Consider the following 18,838-nt stretch of genomic DNA (forward strand, 5'->3'; position numbering starts at 1 on the left):
TAGACCCTACGGGTTCGGGAACCATGTAGACATGACCTAGACAACTCTCCAGCCAATAACCAACAGCGGGATCTGGATACCCATGTTGGCTCCCACATGTTCCATGATGATCTCATCGGATGAACCATGATGTCGAGGATTCGAGCAATCCCGTATACAATTCCCTTTGTTAATCGGTACGTTACTTGCCCGAGATTCGATCGTTGGTATCCCAATACCTCGTTCAATCTCGTTGCCGGCAAGTCACTTTACTTGTTGCGTAACACATCATCCCGTGACCAACCCTTAGTCACATTGAGCTCATTACGATGATGTCTTACCGAGTGGGCCCACAAATACCTCTCCGTCATACGGAGTGACAAATCCCGGTCTTGATTCGTGCCAACCCAATAGACACTTTCAGAGATACCCGTAGTGCACCTTTGTAGTCACCCGGTTACGTTGTGACGTTTGGCACACCAAAAGTATTCCTACAGTATCCGGGAGTTGCACAATCTCATGGTCTAAGGAAAAGATACTTGACATTAGAAAAGCTTTAGCAGACGAACTACACGATCTTGCGCTATGCTTAGGATTGGGTCTTGTCCATCACATCATTCTCCTAATGATGTGATCCCGTTATCAATGACATCCAATGTCCATGGTTAGGAAACCGTAACCATCTATTGATCAACGAGCTAGTCAACTAGAGGCTCACTAGGGACATGTTGTGGTCTATGTATTCACACATGTATTACGATTTCCTGATAACACAATTATAGCATGAACAATAGACAATTATCATGAACAAGGAAATATAATAATAACCATTTTATTATTTCCTCTAGGGCATATTTCCAACATTTCTATCTTGAGAGAAGCCTCTAGTGAAACCTATGGCCCCGGGTCTACTTTCCATCATATAAGTTTCTGATCTACAATTTTAGTTTCCTATTTACTTTCCTTGCAATCTTTTACTTTTCGTTCCATAAACCAAAAATACCAAAAATATTGCTTTACCGTTTAACCATCTATATCAGATCTCACTTTGCAATAACTGTGAAGGGATTGACAACCCCTTTATCGCGTTGGGTGCAAGTTGGTGTTTGTTTGTGTAGGTATTCAGTGGCTTGTGCGTTGTCTCCTACTACATTGATACCTTGGTTCTCAAAACTGAGGGAAATACTCACTCTACTTTGTTGCATCACTCTTTCCTCTTCAAGGGAAAAAACAACGCAAGCTCAAGAGGTAGTAGCTTCCTCTCTAGAAAAGGCCCTTTTACCCCTTTTCCTATTTCCAGAAAAGAAGAGAGAAAGAGAAATGTAGGGTAGTTTTGGAAGGGATAAAAATGAGATGAAGTTATTTCTGTGGAAGCTTAATGATGCTGTTAATTTTAAAAGTAGTTTGAGGATTTTTAGGAAAGTTTAAATTCAAACAAGTTTGACTAATTTCAAAAAATTTGAATTTGAAACCCAATTCAACTGAACTCCAAATTGGCTCAAATTTTAGGAGGTGCCCCTACACACTAAATGTAATTTAAGAGGGAAAATGGAACATTTAACTTGCAGCTCAAATTTCCAAAAGCTCTTTAAGATAGAAGTTGAAAGTGTGTTGGAGATTTTGGAAAGTTGTCAAGTGACTTACCAAAAGTGAACAAAAATTCAAGTTGATGTGAAAATAATTCAAAACCAACTCACACAAACATCAAATAAATATTTAAAATAGGTCCTTAGGCTGGGTTTTTTGGTTTGGGCTGTTACAATCCACCATGGAGGTGATGATATTCTTCTGTTTATCACACCCATGCCTTCTCAATCTGTTTAATTTGAAATATCGGATGAAGAGTAGTTTTGTCCTGCTGTAATACTTCCTGTTCATGCTCTGCCATTCCTTCTCGTGATGTGAGATACTTTTTGTAATGATGTGTTGATGTACCAAATATTTGTTGTATGTCAAAACTAATTATGCACTGTAAAGACAAAATGCCTGTTTAAAGATGTGTCATCGAACATCATGTTGTTATGTTGTATGCCTATACTAATTAAGTATTGTGAAGTAGTTTTTAATGTTATATGCTTCTGTCATGAGATTTTGGTATAGAGTGGCAAGCACCATTTTATGGTGTGTTAAGGAAGTTAGATGTTTCTTAGAGAAATGACAGTGATACACAAAAGTTAAATACTGAAGCGGTATAGAAATGTTAGACCACATAATTGACATTATCAACGTGAGCATATACGAAAAGGAATAACTGGATTTCAATTTGAGAAACTCAAGTCATAAGGAAAATAAATGTGACTTGAATATGTCTAAAACTCTGACATGGCAAGCAAAATCCAAGAACACACATTTAAACCCATGAGCCTATTTTTTTTTAAAAAAAATCCCTTAAGCTAACCCCTCTATCATTTCACGCTTACAATTAACCATCACACAAAAAATGGAAATGAAATGTGACGGCCGAAAACATCGCCTAAAATCTGTCCAGAATGTCCCCAAATTTGGCTAGGGGGCTGCCCGGGGAGGAAATCAACAAGTGACAATTCCCGTCATGATAATTAATCTTTTCCGACACTTTTTTCTCGTCACTAAGATTTTTGTCACTGATAATCGCACATTTTTGTAGTGAATAGATAAGGAAGAGCCATATGATAAGGGAAAGAAGAGTTAATGTTTATCAAGGCAGAGGTCTATCATATAGCAAAGTGGAGGGGAGGACACTAGATGCACGAAGCGTGCCCGAGGATACTAGGCGGGGATGGTGAGGAGAAAGTTAACGAGTTCACCTTCTCGAGGATAATTAAGAGCACCTAAAGTTGGAAACAAACATGAATAATGTGTTGAAGGGTGAGACAAACTAGAAGCCTCGGATATCGACCTCCAAGTAACGTGACATATGTTCTTTTAGTGGCGTGAACGATAGCCTTGAAAATGAGTCGGTGCTCAATCCTTAATTTGGCATGCCATTAACAACACGATATTACTCGCTCTCTTTCGGTTGATAAAACCCATGAGTATCCTAAGATCGTCAATTTGGCCAGTGCAACAAGAGTTATATGCCACAAAAAGTGTACCATTAAATTTGAACGCGAAATGAGCTTTCTGATGATATATCTTTTTTATTATATAACTCGTATTTCGTTTGTCAAATTAAGGATCTAGGAATGTGAGCATGCCTTATGAGTGAAAAAGAACAAGGAAAATAATCATTTGGCATGAATGGTGAGTTATCTCAAAAACAATAATATGGAAAATAAAGGAGAAACATGGCAACTCTCCAAATTCACCATGTAAAAACTGTAATTGTCAAAAAAAAAACATGTAAAAACTGTAGGCCGGAAATAGAGGAGGTCGCAAGACAACACCCCCGGTAAACGCCCGGCCAAAGGCAAACCGGTGAGGCCCACCAGCACTCCCCCCATAAAGACCGCAAGGAAATCGAGAGGGGGGAGCGTGACAGGATGAATGGTATAAGTATATATACCAGGATACTATCGGAGACCCTTCTTCGACTTTATACCCTAGCAGGCCAAGTAAAAAAGGGAATGGTGCCGCCGTGGACCCGCGATGTCGAGGAGGCGATGGCGAACGCGGAGGAGGAGGAGGACGTCGAGGAGCCCCTCGACTGCGGCATCTGCTTCCTTCTACTCGATGCGCCGCCGACCTTCATGGTACGTACACGCATGCAATATTTACCCAATCCAATCTAATCAACCGGCCGGAAGCAATCTACGCCGTGCTGATTTCGATTTGCTTTGCAGTGCGAAGCTGGGCACCTGATCTGCTCGCCCTGCCGCGACATGCTCGGGCTGGCGGCGGGGACGTGCCACGTCTGCAGCGCCAAGGCCGCCCGCCTCGGCTCTCGCCGGAGCCTCGGCCGCGACGTCTGGCCGGTCTACTATGAGCCCCGCGACCGCTGCGGCGCGCTCCGCGGGCCGTGCCGCTGCCCAGGCGACGCCTGCGGCTTCGTCGGCAGCACGGCGGCGCTCCTCTGTCACTTCGTCAGCGCTCATGACTGGCCGGTCCACGCCGGGGTGACCTCCGGGGACAGCATCGCCGTCCGCCTGCAGGACGGCTTCAACATCGTCGCCGTCGACTGCATCGGCGGCGCCTCCGGGCAAGACCGCCTAGAATTCCCCGGAAGGTATCTGCTCGTGCTGGAGATGATCCAGCAGACATTCGGCCGCACGGTCTTCGCCTTCTGCCTACGTCCCGACGCGGCCTTCTGGGAGAAGGAGGCGCAGTGCCGCGTCAGCCTCTACTACTCGCGCAACATCCTCGACGGCGACGATGACAAGCCGCCGGTTCAGTGCTACTACCAGACAACCAAGGCCAGCGTGACGTGCACCGATCTCTCCAGCGGGCTGCCCGACCCCGAGGACTGCTTCCAGGCTCGCGTGTACCGCTCCGTCGACCTGGAGGACAACGAGGACACCGTCGAGGTGACGCTCAGGATTCTCATCAACTGATCCCTGGAGGTTGCAGCAGGTGACATTGTTTGTGCTATATTTGATTGATCTGAAATATGTTGGGTGTTTGGTTTGTTATGTTACACATCTGCCGAAACTGTAGTATGATGCGGTTTGATGTTATATACTCTTTATACTTGAGCATGTTATATGTCACTATAGTTGGAATGTTTGTACTTGAGCATGTTATGTCACTAGTTGGAATGTTTGTTGTGTTCATAGAATCATATACTCATCTATTAAAAATGGTTTATATTGAAAACAATCGTCTATTTTGCTATATCTATGTTGCAATAGATGAATATGTTCTCTTAGGGCGAAAGTTGCGATCGAGTCTCCATATTTGGTACGCCCGCAAAATTTGGACATGATTTTATTGTCATTAATTTTTTTAGAATTCTGAATTTGAAACGTACGCGTATGTGCCTTCTGGCATGGCTGGCTCCACGCCGTATTATCCGTGAGGTCGGCCCCATGCGTGTTGCGACGGGCTTCACGCCGTTTGACGTGTGCACTTGTGCCTTTTGGCACGGCGGGCTCCACGCCGTATGATCTGTGAGGCCGGTCCCACGCGTGTTGCGACTGGCTCGTTATCATTTGACGTGCGCGTCTGTCCCTTTTGGCATCGCGGGCTCTACACCGTATGATCTGCGGGCCTGGCCCCTTGCATGCTGTGACGGGCTCCATGCAATCTGACATGTGTGACCGTGCCTTCTGGCGCGATGGCCTCCTTGCCGTTTGATCTGCGAGGCCGACCCAACTCATGTCATGCTTATCGTGTTTCATGCTGCGTGTGACTTGCACCGTAGGTCTGCGTGTAGTGCATCCCATAATTTTAACAAAAAGTCTCAGAAAAATCAAGGATATAGTCCTCTCACTCTCTTTTGTGTGTCTCATTAAAGTATAGGGTCTATTTTGTTTATTAAGACAATCATTTTCTTTATGAATACAGGGTTTATGTGCCTTGAATTTATTTCATTAGGTATGTTTTTAGAAGTATTTTCTGATAATTATCTGTCACGTAGCCTGCAAAATAAAGGAGTACGTGTTGGTAGGATCTTTGTCTTAATGAAAGGTAACACATCTTATAATTTAAAAGAGAGGGAGTGCAACATTACACAGTCTCACGGGTGAAAAAACCAAATAGTGTGTGGCACATACAAAAAGAACAATATCTGCTTGTTTCTCACAAATGGCAAAACATGTCAACGTGAAAGTTTCACAGGCCAACACAACTTTAGTACTACAATGTCATGTTTCTTTTCCTATAACTTTTGGTATGCCATGAATATCTAAAAATGGATAGAGGTCACATACGTGAACTTAGAAAAACTCCTCCATATGATGTCGCGGTCTCACAACTGTTGGCGAAACCATTTGCGATATAGCCGTCTATTCAACTAGGACATGTGGTATTTCTTGGTATGTCACTATATTTGGAATGTTTGTGGTGTTCATACAATCATATACTCATCTATTACCAACGGTTTTCGTTGAAAACCAACGTCTGTTATGCTATATCTAAGTTGCAATGGATGAATATGTTCTCTTAGGGCGAGAGTTGCGATCTAGTCCCCATATTTGGTACACCCGTAAAATTTGGACGTGATTTTATTGTCATTAATTTTTGAGAATTCTAAAGTTGAAACGTACACGTCTGTGCCTTCTGGCGTGGCGGACTCCACGCCGTATTGTTGGTGAGACCGGCCCCATGTGTACTGCGACGGGCTTCACGTTGTTTGACATGCGCGCCCGTGCGGGCTCCATGTCGTATGATCTCCGAGGCCGGCCCAGCTTGTTGCGACTGGCTCGTTGCCATTTGACGTGCGCGCCTGTCCCTTTTGGCGTGGCTGGCCCTAGCGTGTTGTGACAGGCTCCGTGCCATCTGACGTGTGTGCCCGTCCTTCTGGCGCGACGGGCTCCTAGCCGTCTGATCTGCGAGGCTGGCCCAACTCATCTTATGCTTATGGTGTTTCATGTTGTGTGAGTCGCACCGTAGCAAGGTCCGCGTGTAGTGTATCCCATAATTTTAAGAAAAAAGTGTCAGAAAAATCAAGGATAAGTATAGAGTCTATTTTGTTTATTAAGATGATCATTTTCTTTATAAATACGGGGTGTACGAGGTGCCTTGAATTTATTTCATTAGGTAAGTTTTTAGAAGTATTTTCTGATAATGATTCATGTAGCTCGCAAAATAAAGGAGTACGTGTTGGTAGGACCTTTGTCTTAATGAAAGGTAACACATCTTATAATTTAAAATAGAGGGAGTACAACATTACACAATCTCACGGCACGGGTGAAAAAGCAGATAGTTTGTGGCACATACAAAAAGAACAATATCCTCTCTTGTTTCTCACAAATGGCAAAACATATCAACCTGAAAGTTTCACAGGCCAACACAACTTTAGTACTACAATGAGTTGTTTCTTTACCTATAATTTTTGGTATGACATGAATATCTAAAAGTGGATAGGGGTCACATACGTGAACTTAGAAAACCTCCTCCATATGATGTCGAAGTCTCACAACTGCTGGCAGAACCATTTGCGATATAGTCGCCTATTCAACTAGGATATATGGTATTTCTTGGTATGTCACTATATTTGGAATGTTTGTGGTGTTCATACAATCATATACTCATCTGTTACAAATGGTTTTTGTTGAAAACCAGCATCTGTTATGCTATATCTATGTTGCAATAGATGAATATGTTCTCTTAGGGCAAAAGTTGCGATCAAGTCCCATATTTGGTACACCTGCAAAATTTGGACATGATTTTACTGTGATCAATTTTTGAGAATTCTGAAATTGAAACCTACGCGTCTGTGCCTTCTTGCGTGGCGGGCTCCACGACGTATTATCCGTGAGGCCGGCCCCAAGTGTACTGCTATGGGATTCACATTGTTTGGTGTGCACGCCCGTGTCTTTTGGCGTGGCCGGCTCCACGTCGTATGATATGTGAGGCCGGCCCCATGTGTGTGGCAGCGGGCTCCACGCCGTCTGATGTGCATGCTTGTGTGTAACACCCACGATGCGGCTATATCTCCCACGTGTCGGAGCATGACTTAGAGGCATAACCGCATTGTAGGCAATGTCGCAAGAGGGGTAATCTTTACACATCTCATGTACTGAATAAGAAAAGAGGTACATAGTTGGCTTACAATTGCCACATCACACAATAGCATAAATATATCATTACAATCATCCAGATACAATTAAGGTCCGACTACGGAACCAAAATAAAGACAACCCCAAATGCATAATGTCCCCGATCGCCCCAACTGGGCTCCACTACTGATCGTCTGGAAAGGAAACGTAGTATCGTCCTGAGTCCTCATCGAACTCCCACTTGAGCTCAGTCGCATCTCCTGGAACGGTATCATAGGTCCCTGCATCTGGTTTTGAAGTAATCTGTGAGTCACGGGGACTCAGCAATCTCACACCCTCGCGATCAAGACTGTTTAAGCTTATAGGTAGGGAAAAGGTATGAGGTGGAGCTGCAGCAAGCACTACCATATATGGTGGCTAACATACGCAAATGAGAGCGAGAAGAGAAGGCAAGGCACGGTCAAGAAACTATAATCAAGAAGTGATCCTAGAACAACCTACGTTCAAGCACAACACGAGACCATGTTCTCTTCCCGGAATTCGCCGAAAAGAGACCATCACGGCTACACATGTTGTTTATTCATTTTAATTAAGTTTAAGCTTCAGGTTTTTTACAACCGGACATTAACAAATACCCATCTGCCCATAACCGCGGGCACGGCTTTCGAAAGTTCAAATCCCTGCAGGGGTGTCCCAACTTAGCCCATCACAAGCTCTCACGGTCAACGAAGGATATTCCTTCTCCCAGGACGGCCCGATCAGACTCGGAATCCCGGTTACAAGACATCTCGACAATGGTAAAACTAAACCAGCAAAGCCACCCGGATGTGCCGACAAATCCCGATAGGAGCTGCACATATCTCATTCTTAGGGCACACCGGATTGTCCAAACTTTCGGTAGGCCAGCCCAGAGTTTCCCCTGGTGGCCACCGGCGGCTGACAAGTTGGACCAACACTCAGAGGAGCACTGGCCCGGGGGTTTAAAATAAAGATGACCCTTGAGTCCGCGGAACCCAAGGGAAAAAGAGGCTAGGTGGCGAATGGTAAAACCAAGGTTGGACCTTGCTGGAGGAGTTTTATTCAAGGCGAACTGTCAAGGGGTTCCTATTATAACCCAACCGTGTAAGGAACGCAAAATCAAGGAACATAACACCGGTATGACGGAAACTAGGGGGCAAGAGTGGAACAAAACACCAGGCATAAGGCCGAGCCTTCCACCCTTTACCAAGTGTATAGATGCATTAAAGTAGACAAGATATAATAGTGATATCCCAACAATAAACATGTTCCAACAAGGAACAAACTCCAATCTTCACTTGCAACTAGCAACGCTATAAGAGGGGCTGAGCAAAGTGGTAACATAGCCAAACAATGGTTTGCTAGGACAAGGTGGGTTAGAGGCTTGACATGGCAATATGGGAGGCATGATAAAGCATGTGGTAGGTATCGTAGCATAGGTATAGCAATAGAGCAAGCATCTAGCAAGCAAAGATAGAAGTGATTTCGAGGGTATGGTCATCTTGCCTGCAAAGTTCTCCGAGTTGATGTAAGCTTGATCCTCGTAAACGTTCTCAACGGGTTCCTCGATCACGTACTCGTCTCCCGGCTCTACCCAAAGCAAGAACACAAGCAAAGGGAGACACAATCAACCACGGTGCAATGCGCAAGAAACATGATGCAAAACATGGCATGATATGCGGGATGTGATATGTAATGCGTATGCATGCTTCGGAAAGGAAAGATTGAACCTGGCCTCAACTTGGAAAACCAAGAGTGCCACTAGAAAGGGGAGTTGATTTCGGTCGAAATCGATATAAAGATCACCGAAATTGGATGCATGGTTTGCAACTGGCAAGCAAAACAATAATGGCACAAAGCTGCGATTAACAGCACGAGGCCATCTAACTGCATCAATAACAATAAGCTACGACACTCTAACATAACATCAAAGCACATGGCAGTGATCCACTCAAGATGCTTGACAAAAGATGAACACTGAGCTACGGCTAATTCACTCAATAGCAGGTTCAAACAGGCATGGCAAAAGTGCAAAAGATATCAGGTTCACAGACTTGGTGAAATAACCAACATGTCAGGATTTAACATCAGGAAGCAATGTTTAGAGCAAGATAACAACATGCTACAGGAACATATCATGGCAAAGCAAGGCATGGCATGAAGCTACTCAAAGCATGTAACAAAAGTCCCTTACTGACCATAATCCAAAAGGGATCAGAAAATACAATGGCACCCATGTGAACATAGCAAGTTTCGTTAACAGATTCAGACTTAGCAGAAAAACTGAAACATGGCAAAACAGATTTATATAGGCATGTTTGTGACCTCCATGCACTCACCACAAGCCATTGCATGACAAACTAAGCATACACCCAGCAAGTAGACATGATAAATAAGCTAACCATGGCAAGAACACTCGCATAGCATGCATGGATAAACTATAACAACCTCGGCAAAATTGCTTAACATATAAACAATCTGCCAGGAACATTTTATAGCAAAAGTAGAGCAAGATTGAGTCATGTTAGGGCACTTCATAATTGCAAACAAAGATATGGATGGATAGAGCATAACAATATCTCAAAATCATCCTTACTGAACATGCTCAAAAGAGGCATGGATCACTCTGTAGCAACAAGAATACATGGCATAAAAATATCATCAGGGAAAAGACTTAGAAGAACTCTAAGTCCCTGAAATCAGCAACATCACAAGAGCTACTTTGCATGCTTGTGCTAGTCACCACAAAGATCACAAAAATACATGGCATACACCCCTGTAAAGATAGCATGGCATACTACAAAACACGTGTAGGGCTCAAGTTCATAGGAGGCACACATTAAACATGGCAAAAATGACAAATGACCAAAATCTGTTAAGAATCTGAAACTAACATCACATAACACTCTTGCAACAGCATTTAGGGCATCAAGATGAACTCAAATGAACATGGTGCAATGAAATGAAATGAAGTACACATCGAGACAAACAATTTGATATGCTACACGCCCAAAACGGAGCCACACACGCAAAGTTATGATGCGATGAAGTATGCTAAAAATCACCGGGACTTAGAGGAGAAATGAGGTCAACCTCCCAGATCTAGGGTTTCACTGTAGCACGCGGATCGAGGGTCGCCGGAGGTAGAGGTCGCCGGAGTTGGCTGGTACGGCGGAGGAAGGCCGGATCTGGCCGGATCCGGTCGACCCGAGGTGCGCCGACGACGAGGGGGCGCCGGACGGCGGGGGCGCGGCTCCCGCGGCGGATCTGGGCGGCGGAGGCGGCGGGCCAACGCACGGGGCGGCGAGCAGCGATGGTGGCCGCGGTGGCCGGACTTAACGACGCTCGGGCGGCGCGGCGAGCCGGGTGCGGGGAGGCGGCATCTGGGCCCGTGGGGCCCGCTACGGGCCTCGGCGGGCCGGCGGCGGAGAGGACGGCGACGGGACACGTGGCGGCGGCGATTTGTCCGGTGCGGACCGGATGTGTCCGGCGCGCGGAGGTAGCGGGGCTAGGGTTTAGGGTGGTGTTTGATCCAGGATTTTCGGGGGAGATGCCTATTTATACATAGAAGGAGCTAGGAGGCTCCAAATTGAGCACAATTTTCGGTCACGCGATCGTGATCGAACGACCGAGATGATGGAGGGGGTTTAGCTGGACTTTGGGCCACTTTGGAGAGGTGTTGGGCCGCAACACACATGAGGCCTTCATGATTCCTCGGTTAACCGTTGGAGTATCAAACGATGTCCAAATGGCACGAAACTTGACATACGGTCTACCGGTAGTAAACCAAGGCTGCTTGGCAAGTCTCGGTCCAATTCAAGAACGTTTAACACCCGCACACGAAAAGAAGCAAAAAGAGACACCGGAGGGCATATGGGCGTCGGAATGCAAAACGGACAATGGGGAAAATGCTCGGATGCATGAGACGAACACGTATGCAAATGCGATGCACATGATGACATGATATGAGATGCATGACAAAGACAAATGCAACACGGAGACAAAACCCAACAACGAGGAAATATCATAACTTAGTGCCGAAAATGGCAAGAGTTGGAATACAAATATGGCAGGTTACATATGGGGCGTTACATTGTGCCTTCTGGCGCGACGGACTCCTTGCCGTCTGCGAGGCCGGGTCAATAACGTGTGAGTCGTGCCGTAGGAGGGTCCGCGCGTAGTGCATTCCATAATTTTAACCAGAAGTCTCAGAAAAATCAATGAATAGTCCTGTGTGTGTGTGTGTGTTCAAGTACAGGACAACCGTTTTATTTATGAAAGCGGGGTTTATGTCTCTTGAAGTATTTTCTAATAATTATCTGCCACGTAGCCCACACAATAAAGCAGTACGTGTTGGTAAGATGTTTTGTCTTAATGAAAGGTAACACATCTTATAAATTGAAACAGCGGGAGTACGACATTATGCAATCTCACAGGGAAAAAACCAAATAGTGTGTGGCACATACAAAATGAACATTATCCTCGCTTGTTCCTCACAAATGGCAAAACTTATCAACCTAAAAGTTTCACATGCCAATACAACTTTAGTGCTACAATGTCCTGTTTTTTTCCTAGAATTTTTGGTAATGACATGAATATCTAAAATGGATAGGGGATCACATACGTGAGCTTAGAAAAACTCCTCCATATGATGTCGCAATCTCACAACCGTTGGTGGAATCATTTGCGATATAGTCGTCTATTCACAACAACTCCCCCTATCCTTCTCACATATTGGATGTAACAAAGTCTTATATTATGAGACGGAGAAGTAGGATTTATGGTATTTCTCGGTATGATAATAACTAGTAAACCATTGGCGGACAAATTGACTGTAATTCCAATACATGAATCTGTTGTTAATTAGTATGTTGGTTGAACTAAGATATGTTAGGAATTGTGTTTGGAATGCACTCATGACAAGGTCCCAAAGCTTGTTATTTGACTAGTGTGAGGTGATGTTCTAGTCTCGAGCATGTCTGATCATTATTGTTAGTGATGCCATAGTCTCGACACGTCATGCCAACATTTGTGATAGTCATAGTTAACTACTATAATTGCCATTTCTAGAACCTCATGGGGTATTATTATGTCGCAAAATTAATCCGTCAAGTACTTGATGGGTGTTGATCGCATTAATAGCTGGGATTTCCCTTTTTTGGTATAATGACAAGAAGTTTGGTGTAGTACTGCATGAATGATTTGTGATAGTTATATATGGCCAACCATGATGTAATAAGTCATTAGAAATTTGTGATAGTCAGATATAGTAGTCAACCATGATTATAGTAAGTCATTAACAAAGTCGATGATGGTTGCAAAACATATCTATATTGGGAGCAGTGTATTGTAGTCTCACAAATTTCATATCATTAATATCATATATTTTTATGATAGGTCAACTACAAAAATCTCAATACCAATATCACTCGATCTTACGCCGATTCCAAATGTCACGTTACCGCTTGTTGATTTAGTGTGTATAGATATACACAAGCATTTAACCTTTTTTATTGCCTTAAACCAGAGGTTAAAAATAATTTTGATATTACATAATTATGCTGTAAATTAAACCATCAAGTAGATCAATGATGGTCACACTAACTAGATGAATCTGTTAGGATGTTGATTGACCTAAGTGATTTGCTTTTTTGGTATGCGACGATGTCGTGGCCTCAGTACTGTCCCAACCTTTTGTGATAATCATGTAGTCAACCATGATACATGGTAACATTATATTGTTAAAATAAACCGTTGGGTAATGTTGGTTGCCTTAACATGAATCTATTAGGAGCATTAATGTTTTAGTCTACGAGTTTTATATCATTACTACTATTGGAATTGTTTGTGATTGTCATAGCGAACTGGATAGAACTCGTATGTCCCAGAAGCACATTTGATAGATATGCCACAACAAGAATCTCACAGAAATTACATCACCGTTAAATTGCATAGCTTTTAACCTCCTTTAGTGCACTCAACTAGTGGCATAAAGTACAAATTTGAAGACACGGTGCTGTTGATATTTTAGTGAACTTCCAATATGAACTAGTATGATTCACAGAGATGACAATTTCCATTAAAATGGACCGATGTTCTGAAACAGAGGGAGTAGGTAAATGCAAGTCCTGAAGGGAATGGACAGATAGAAGCTCATTCCAGTGATGAGAACACGGTGCTAGTAACAGACCACATGTTCTGCTTTTTCCTCTCCAGTTCTGTCAAATATGAACTCAGCGCCAGCATAGGTCATTCAATAAGTGACCAGCTCATACAATACAACCAATATGGTTCAATTAGCATGCTCTCATCTCTATGCCTTCAATGTCATGATGGAGCCACAAATATAGATTCCTAGACCTAACTGAAACTTAGGAGCCAATATTAAGGGTGGGAGGGGTCTAGAAAGAGCACTCGATATGCAAGAAGTCCTAATTTCAGTTAAGGGAGGAAATAGCTGCTTATTCTGCAAAGCACTAGAGCAGAGAACCTTGATGCTGGAATGGAAACCTCGAAGCTTTCAGCCATAGGATGTGAGGCTATTGGAATCAAATGCAGCTATGGCCTGCATGATTTTGCGCCAGAATCTGCTTCTTCCAAGGTCCGATTGATATATTGCTGCAACTTCAAGGCTTGAGGACCAGGTTTCACAACATTCACATCGCTCCACTGGGAACATGGGTCAATGAACCAGCTCTTCCTTCCTGCGCACCAGGCACCAGGAACAGGCCCATGGCCCGGACGCTTAAGTAGTTTCTCATCGATCTTGTCCAGCAACGGTCCATTCGCTTGAAACCGCCTTGCAAAAGGCTGTCCACTGTCCACCATCTTATCATAATGTGCCATGCTGAGAAAAAGGGGCTCTGTCTGAGGTGGATCATCCCACACCTTGTACCTCAAGTCATTGTTAACAGTGGAATTACGGAAGTCAAGCGAGTTGCATATGACTGAGTGGAAATATCCTTCCTGAGGTAGCATTACATTGTTGAAGTACATGAGAAGAAGCCGAGGAAGATTCTCCCAACCAAGAACACAGTACTCTATAAACCGTCGGTTCAGAATAACCCATGGAGAACCTAGTAAGAAGGAACGAAGATGGATAAGGAAATGATCTAAACCAATGAAATTAAATCAGAGCAGAGAACAATAAATGCCTGTGAAGAACTTGAAAGCATCAGGACTTGGTCGTTTCTGTGTGGCTCGGAAGAAGTTGGTCCTCCCTGACAAGTATATTCCAGCATCCACTATCATCGATTGCACTTTTTCAGATCTGCAAGTGAGTAGTTTTATTAAAACTGATACCGTTGGCTGCTAAAATTCTCTCCAAGTTCAAACGATCCATACTCTTTCTGTCCAATGTCACTAGTGTGATCAATGAAGTTAAATTCCCTTGGAACATACGACAAGGCATGAATCAAATCTGCAACAGGACAAAATGTACGGTAGTATCACAATCAGCATAAACTTCTAGCACAATGATGCCAATCTAGCAAAATTAACAAGAAAATATGATCATGTTTGGGACAGAAACTGGAAATGTCATCTGGAAAACCGAAAAACTCCAAAGGCCAGCACGACACAATAGACACAAGCTAGTATTTACAAATGAATATCATGAGAATCATCACAACTACTTGAGGTTAGTTTTATAATTGACCTATAGGAGGAGTGCATGTTCTGAAATGTGCACTATCTATTCCACTTCAGATATATCAAAACCAAGAGATAACGGGAGCCTGGATTTAACTCCTTGATTTTTAAACAGACAATAATGGAGCTCTATTCTGTGGACAATTGCAATAACACTACATCTGTGTAGATTTAAAAAAAAAATCAATACATCCGTGATAACAGGCAGGTGGTTCCTAACAAATTCCCAGGGTGGGTAAGCTGTAAACCATTGTTACTATGCTCGTGACACAATTCAACATGAAAAGTCGGCAATTTGATGTTAATTAGAAGATGTATGTTGCCGAAATTAATTTCGGTTCTAGTACTGCTGAGAAACGAAAGACCGAAATGTATTTCGGGTCAATGGGATACCATCATGCAAACCCATGAGTACGAAGACAGATCGGGATGCCGTACCGTCCTGGGTGACGAGGGGATAATCGGCGGCGTTGAGGGTGATGAACCAGTCCCAGTCGGGGTGGAGGCGGAGCAGGACAGCAGCGGCGCGTAACGTGCCGGCGAGGCCCGACGACCCGACGGGTGTCCCCGCGGTAGGCGTGCCCACAAGAGCGACGTTGTCGAAAGAGACAGCGGCGGGCGCCGCGGCGGCGACCCCAGCAGCAAGGTCCCGGCGCTCTTCGTGGGAGGCGTCGGCGGAGAGGTGGAGGATGTAGCGGTTGCGTGGGTGGTAGACTGCGAGGAGGAGTCGTAGGAGGCGGTGCCCGTCGCCCCGGCCGCCGATGAGGAGGTAGGCGAGGCAGGGGAGCGCGTCGGGGCCGCGGCGGACTCCGGCGGCGGCGCGGGCGGTGGTGAGCCCAGGGAGGCGGAGGCGCGTCGGGGAGGAGTAGGCGGAGAGGAAGAGGAAGAGGAACGAGAGGAGGAAGGAGACGGAGACCAGCGAGAGGAAGAGGATCCACCTCCACCTCTCGCCCGAGCCGGCGCCCCCTCCCCCGATGCCGCCTCTCATGCCCCCCAATCCCATGGAAGAAGAGGATCCGGAGAGGGCGCCAGATCACATGCACGACACAGGCGGGAAATGGGGCGGCGGCGTGGATCGGCTCGCCGGCGGTGAGTCGCCGACGTCGTCGGGGGTGCTTAGACTAGAGGCCGCGAGAGCATCGCGTCGCATCGCACACCAGTGATTTTCTTTGTCGCGTGTCGGTGGAAGTTGTCGGAGAAGTGACTGGGTACCAGACCTGGCCATCTGGGGTGGGCCGGGCTACGCGAGCCGGGCCGAAAGCACGAGTGCCCGTCCCGGTACCCGTTTATTATTTTTATTTTTAAACGGCCAAAAATGTCAGAACTAGGCCGAATAGCACGCGTGCCGGGTTAGTCCGGCCCGTTTAGCAGTTATTGGTGGAAGTGTGGCACGCATGCTACCACAGCACAACCCGTTTATAAACATGTCATTGCGGGTCGTGCCATGCCAGGCATGTTTAAGGGTGGGTTGGGTCGTGCCGACCCAGATGGCTAGGTCAGCTCGGGATTTTGGGCTACCACACGGGCCATTGTATTGTGGTAGCAAAGTATGCATACACAAGCCATCGATTTTTTTTTAGTGAGTTGATATTTTGTCAATCAATTTTTTTCAAGGATCGTCCTTCTTTCTTTTCAGTTCTTTCTCCTCTAACAATTTCTCCTTTCAAGAATTTGAGTTACTCAAATTACACAGTCAACTTATATATATATATATATATATATATATATATATATATATATATATATATATATATATATATATATATATATATAGTGTTACTGTTCATCACCCAGGGTGCAGAGTAAGTTATTCTTCACCCGAGGTAATCTTACGATCATTTCATAATTAAATTACGTTTGAAATTCAAATAGTTACTTTTTTATTGATTCACTATGTAAAATTTGACATAAAAAATTAAAATATAGATCATAAGATAAGAAAATTTGCAGTTTATGTGTATTTTAGACTATGTTTTTACGTTTATAATTTTACATAACATAAAATATTTTTTATGGTGATTATATATTTTTTACGGTCTCTTTTTGCGTCGGAAATAAGACAAAACTTACGAAACGTAAAATTACGATGCATTGATGGTAAAATAGAGGGGGGTGAAGAATAACTATTCCTAATCCAGAATAACGAATAGCGCGACCCTACACGATAGCCTGGCCGATGTGTTACAATCTCGATGACGATATATATATAATTTGTAAGTGAAAGGCCGAGCCCTACACGAGATCCCCAACGACGATGTTATACACTTTCTATTAGAGAGAGAAAATGGTGTACACTTGGGCTGACTTGAGTAGTTCGGACGAAAACTTGCGCACACGTGAGTCCTAAATCCTGCATTATCCATAATCTTGTGACTGATATTCAAGTTATTATCAATTATTTGTGTAAAAATAGTCCCTACAGTATAATCACTAACATCACACATACTTGTAAAAGATTTTACCCAGGTGGCAGAATAATAGGAACATAATTAGATTCTTCTTTAAAGTTTTAAAAAGGCTTATATATAGCTATAGTCAAATAAGAATGATACGTTTGTATGAAAGACTACTAAGAGGTCTAGAAACTTTTGAAAAGTTTTTAACAAAACTTCTATAAAACCGGCATGACTTAGAAAACTTTATGTACATCTAATATCTTTTGGGTATGTCATTTTCTCAATAGCATCTATTTTAGCTCTTAGCAACTTATATGCCTACAAATAGAAATTCTATGTGTCTTAGAAGCATATTAAGGTTTTTTTACCATAAAACAGTAAGGCAAAAGCCCTACTGTGTGTCATTTTTCATTAATAAGGAAATAACATAACATTGTCTTACAATGGTTGATGGGGGGACAACCAGAGATAGTCTAGGAGTGCATAAAAAGGGAAGGAAAATGAAAGGGAAAAATTAAATATTATCAATCCAGGATGACATGCCATCCTTCAGACTAGGTTTGGCTCCCAGCATGGTTAACTTGAAAGTTCTGATAAAATCATATCTGCATTCAGTGATTGAGCAAGGAATTCCTTCAAATATCAGGCCATTTCTTTGATTCCAGACGCACTAGCTGCCCACAATCATAATTTCCATGAAAGAAGTAAGATGGTATCTTTGTTTAGCATCAATTATCATATCATGGATATTCATATCTGTGTTCCATTCAATACCAATATTCCACCAAAACCCTTGACTAAATGGGCAAGAAAAGAGAAGATGAGTTATGTCTTCCATATCTTCAACATTGCATAAGACACGTTTAGTGGAATCAAGGTGCGTACTCTTCCTAGTCAATAGGTCACATGTATTATTCTGTCATTGAGCATTAGCCAGCAGAAGAATTTATGCTTTAGTAAACAACAAGATTTCCATATCCTTTTGAATGGATCAACATCATCTTCATTTTTCATTAGAAAGTTATAGATCTTCTTGGTCATGTTTATAGAACTGCCCCAAGTGAAATTCCAGATGTCATGACCATTATTCTGTCTGATGTTATTTAATTGATCAGATAGCAGGTGAAACTGTTGATGGGCAGTAATGGATAGTGGTAGTCGAAATAAGCTATAATAATTCTCCAAACATTTGGCTGTCCAAATAGGTATATTCTCCTA

At 43.6% G+C, this 18,838-nt stretch overlaps 2 protein-coding genes across 2 annotated transcripts; one reads left to right on the forward strand and one right to left on the reverse strand.

Moving 5' to 3' along the window:
- The first annotated feature begins 3,512 nt into the window (after positions 1–3,512).
- On the forward strand, positions 3,513–4,709 carry LOC119274976. Its single transcript, XM_037555777.1, has 2 exons — positions 3,513–3,650; positions 3,741–4,709. The coding sequence occupies exons 1-2, from the start codon at positions 3,525–3,527 to the stop codon at positions 4,446–4,448; spliced, it is 834 nt and encodes a 277-aa protein (XP_037411674.1). The 5' UTR covers positions 3,513–3,524; the 3' UTR covers positions 4,449–4,709.
- A 9,013-nt stretch (positions 4,710–13,722) lies between these two features.
- Positions 13,723–16,395, reverse strand: LOC119367852 (beta-glucuronosyltransferase GlcAT14B-like). The gene is made up of 4 exons (XM_037633249.1): positions 15,663–16,395; positions 14,919–14,994; positions 14,729–14,844; positions 13,723–14,650 (listed from the first exon to the last, which is right to left on the reverse strand). The coding sequence occupies exons 1-4, from the start codon at positions 16,225–16,227 to the stop codon at positions 14,133–14,135; spliced, it is 1,275 nt and encodes a 424-aa protein (XP_037489146.1). The 5' UTR covers positions 16,228–16,395; the 3' UTR covers positions 13,723–14,132.
- Between the last annotated feature and the right edge of the window lie 2,443 nt (positions 16,396–18,838).

Source organism: Triticum dicoccoides, chromosome 1A (assembly GCF_002162155.2).
Source record: "Triticum dicoccoides isolate Atlit2015 ecotype Zavitan chromosome 1A, WEW_v2.0, whole genome shotgun sequence".
Classification (NCBI taxonomy): Eukaryota; Viridiplantae; Streptophyta; class Magnoliopsida; order Poales; family Poaceae; genus Triticum; species Triticum dicoccoides.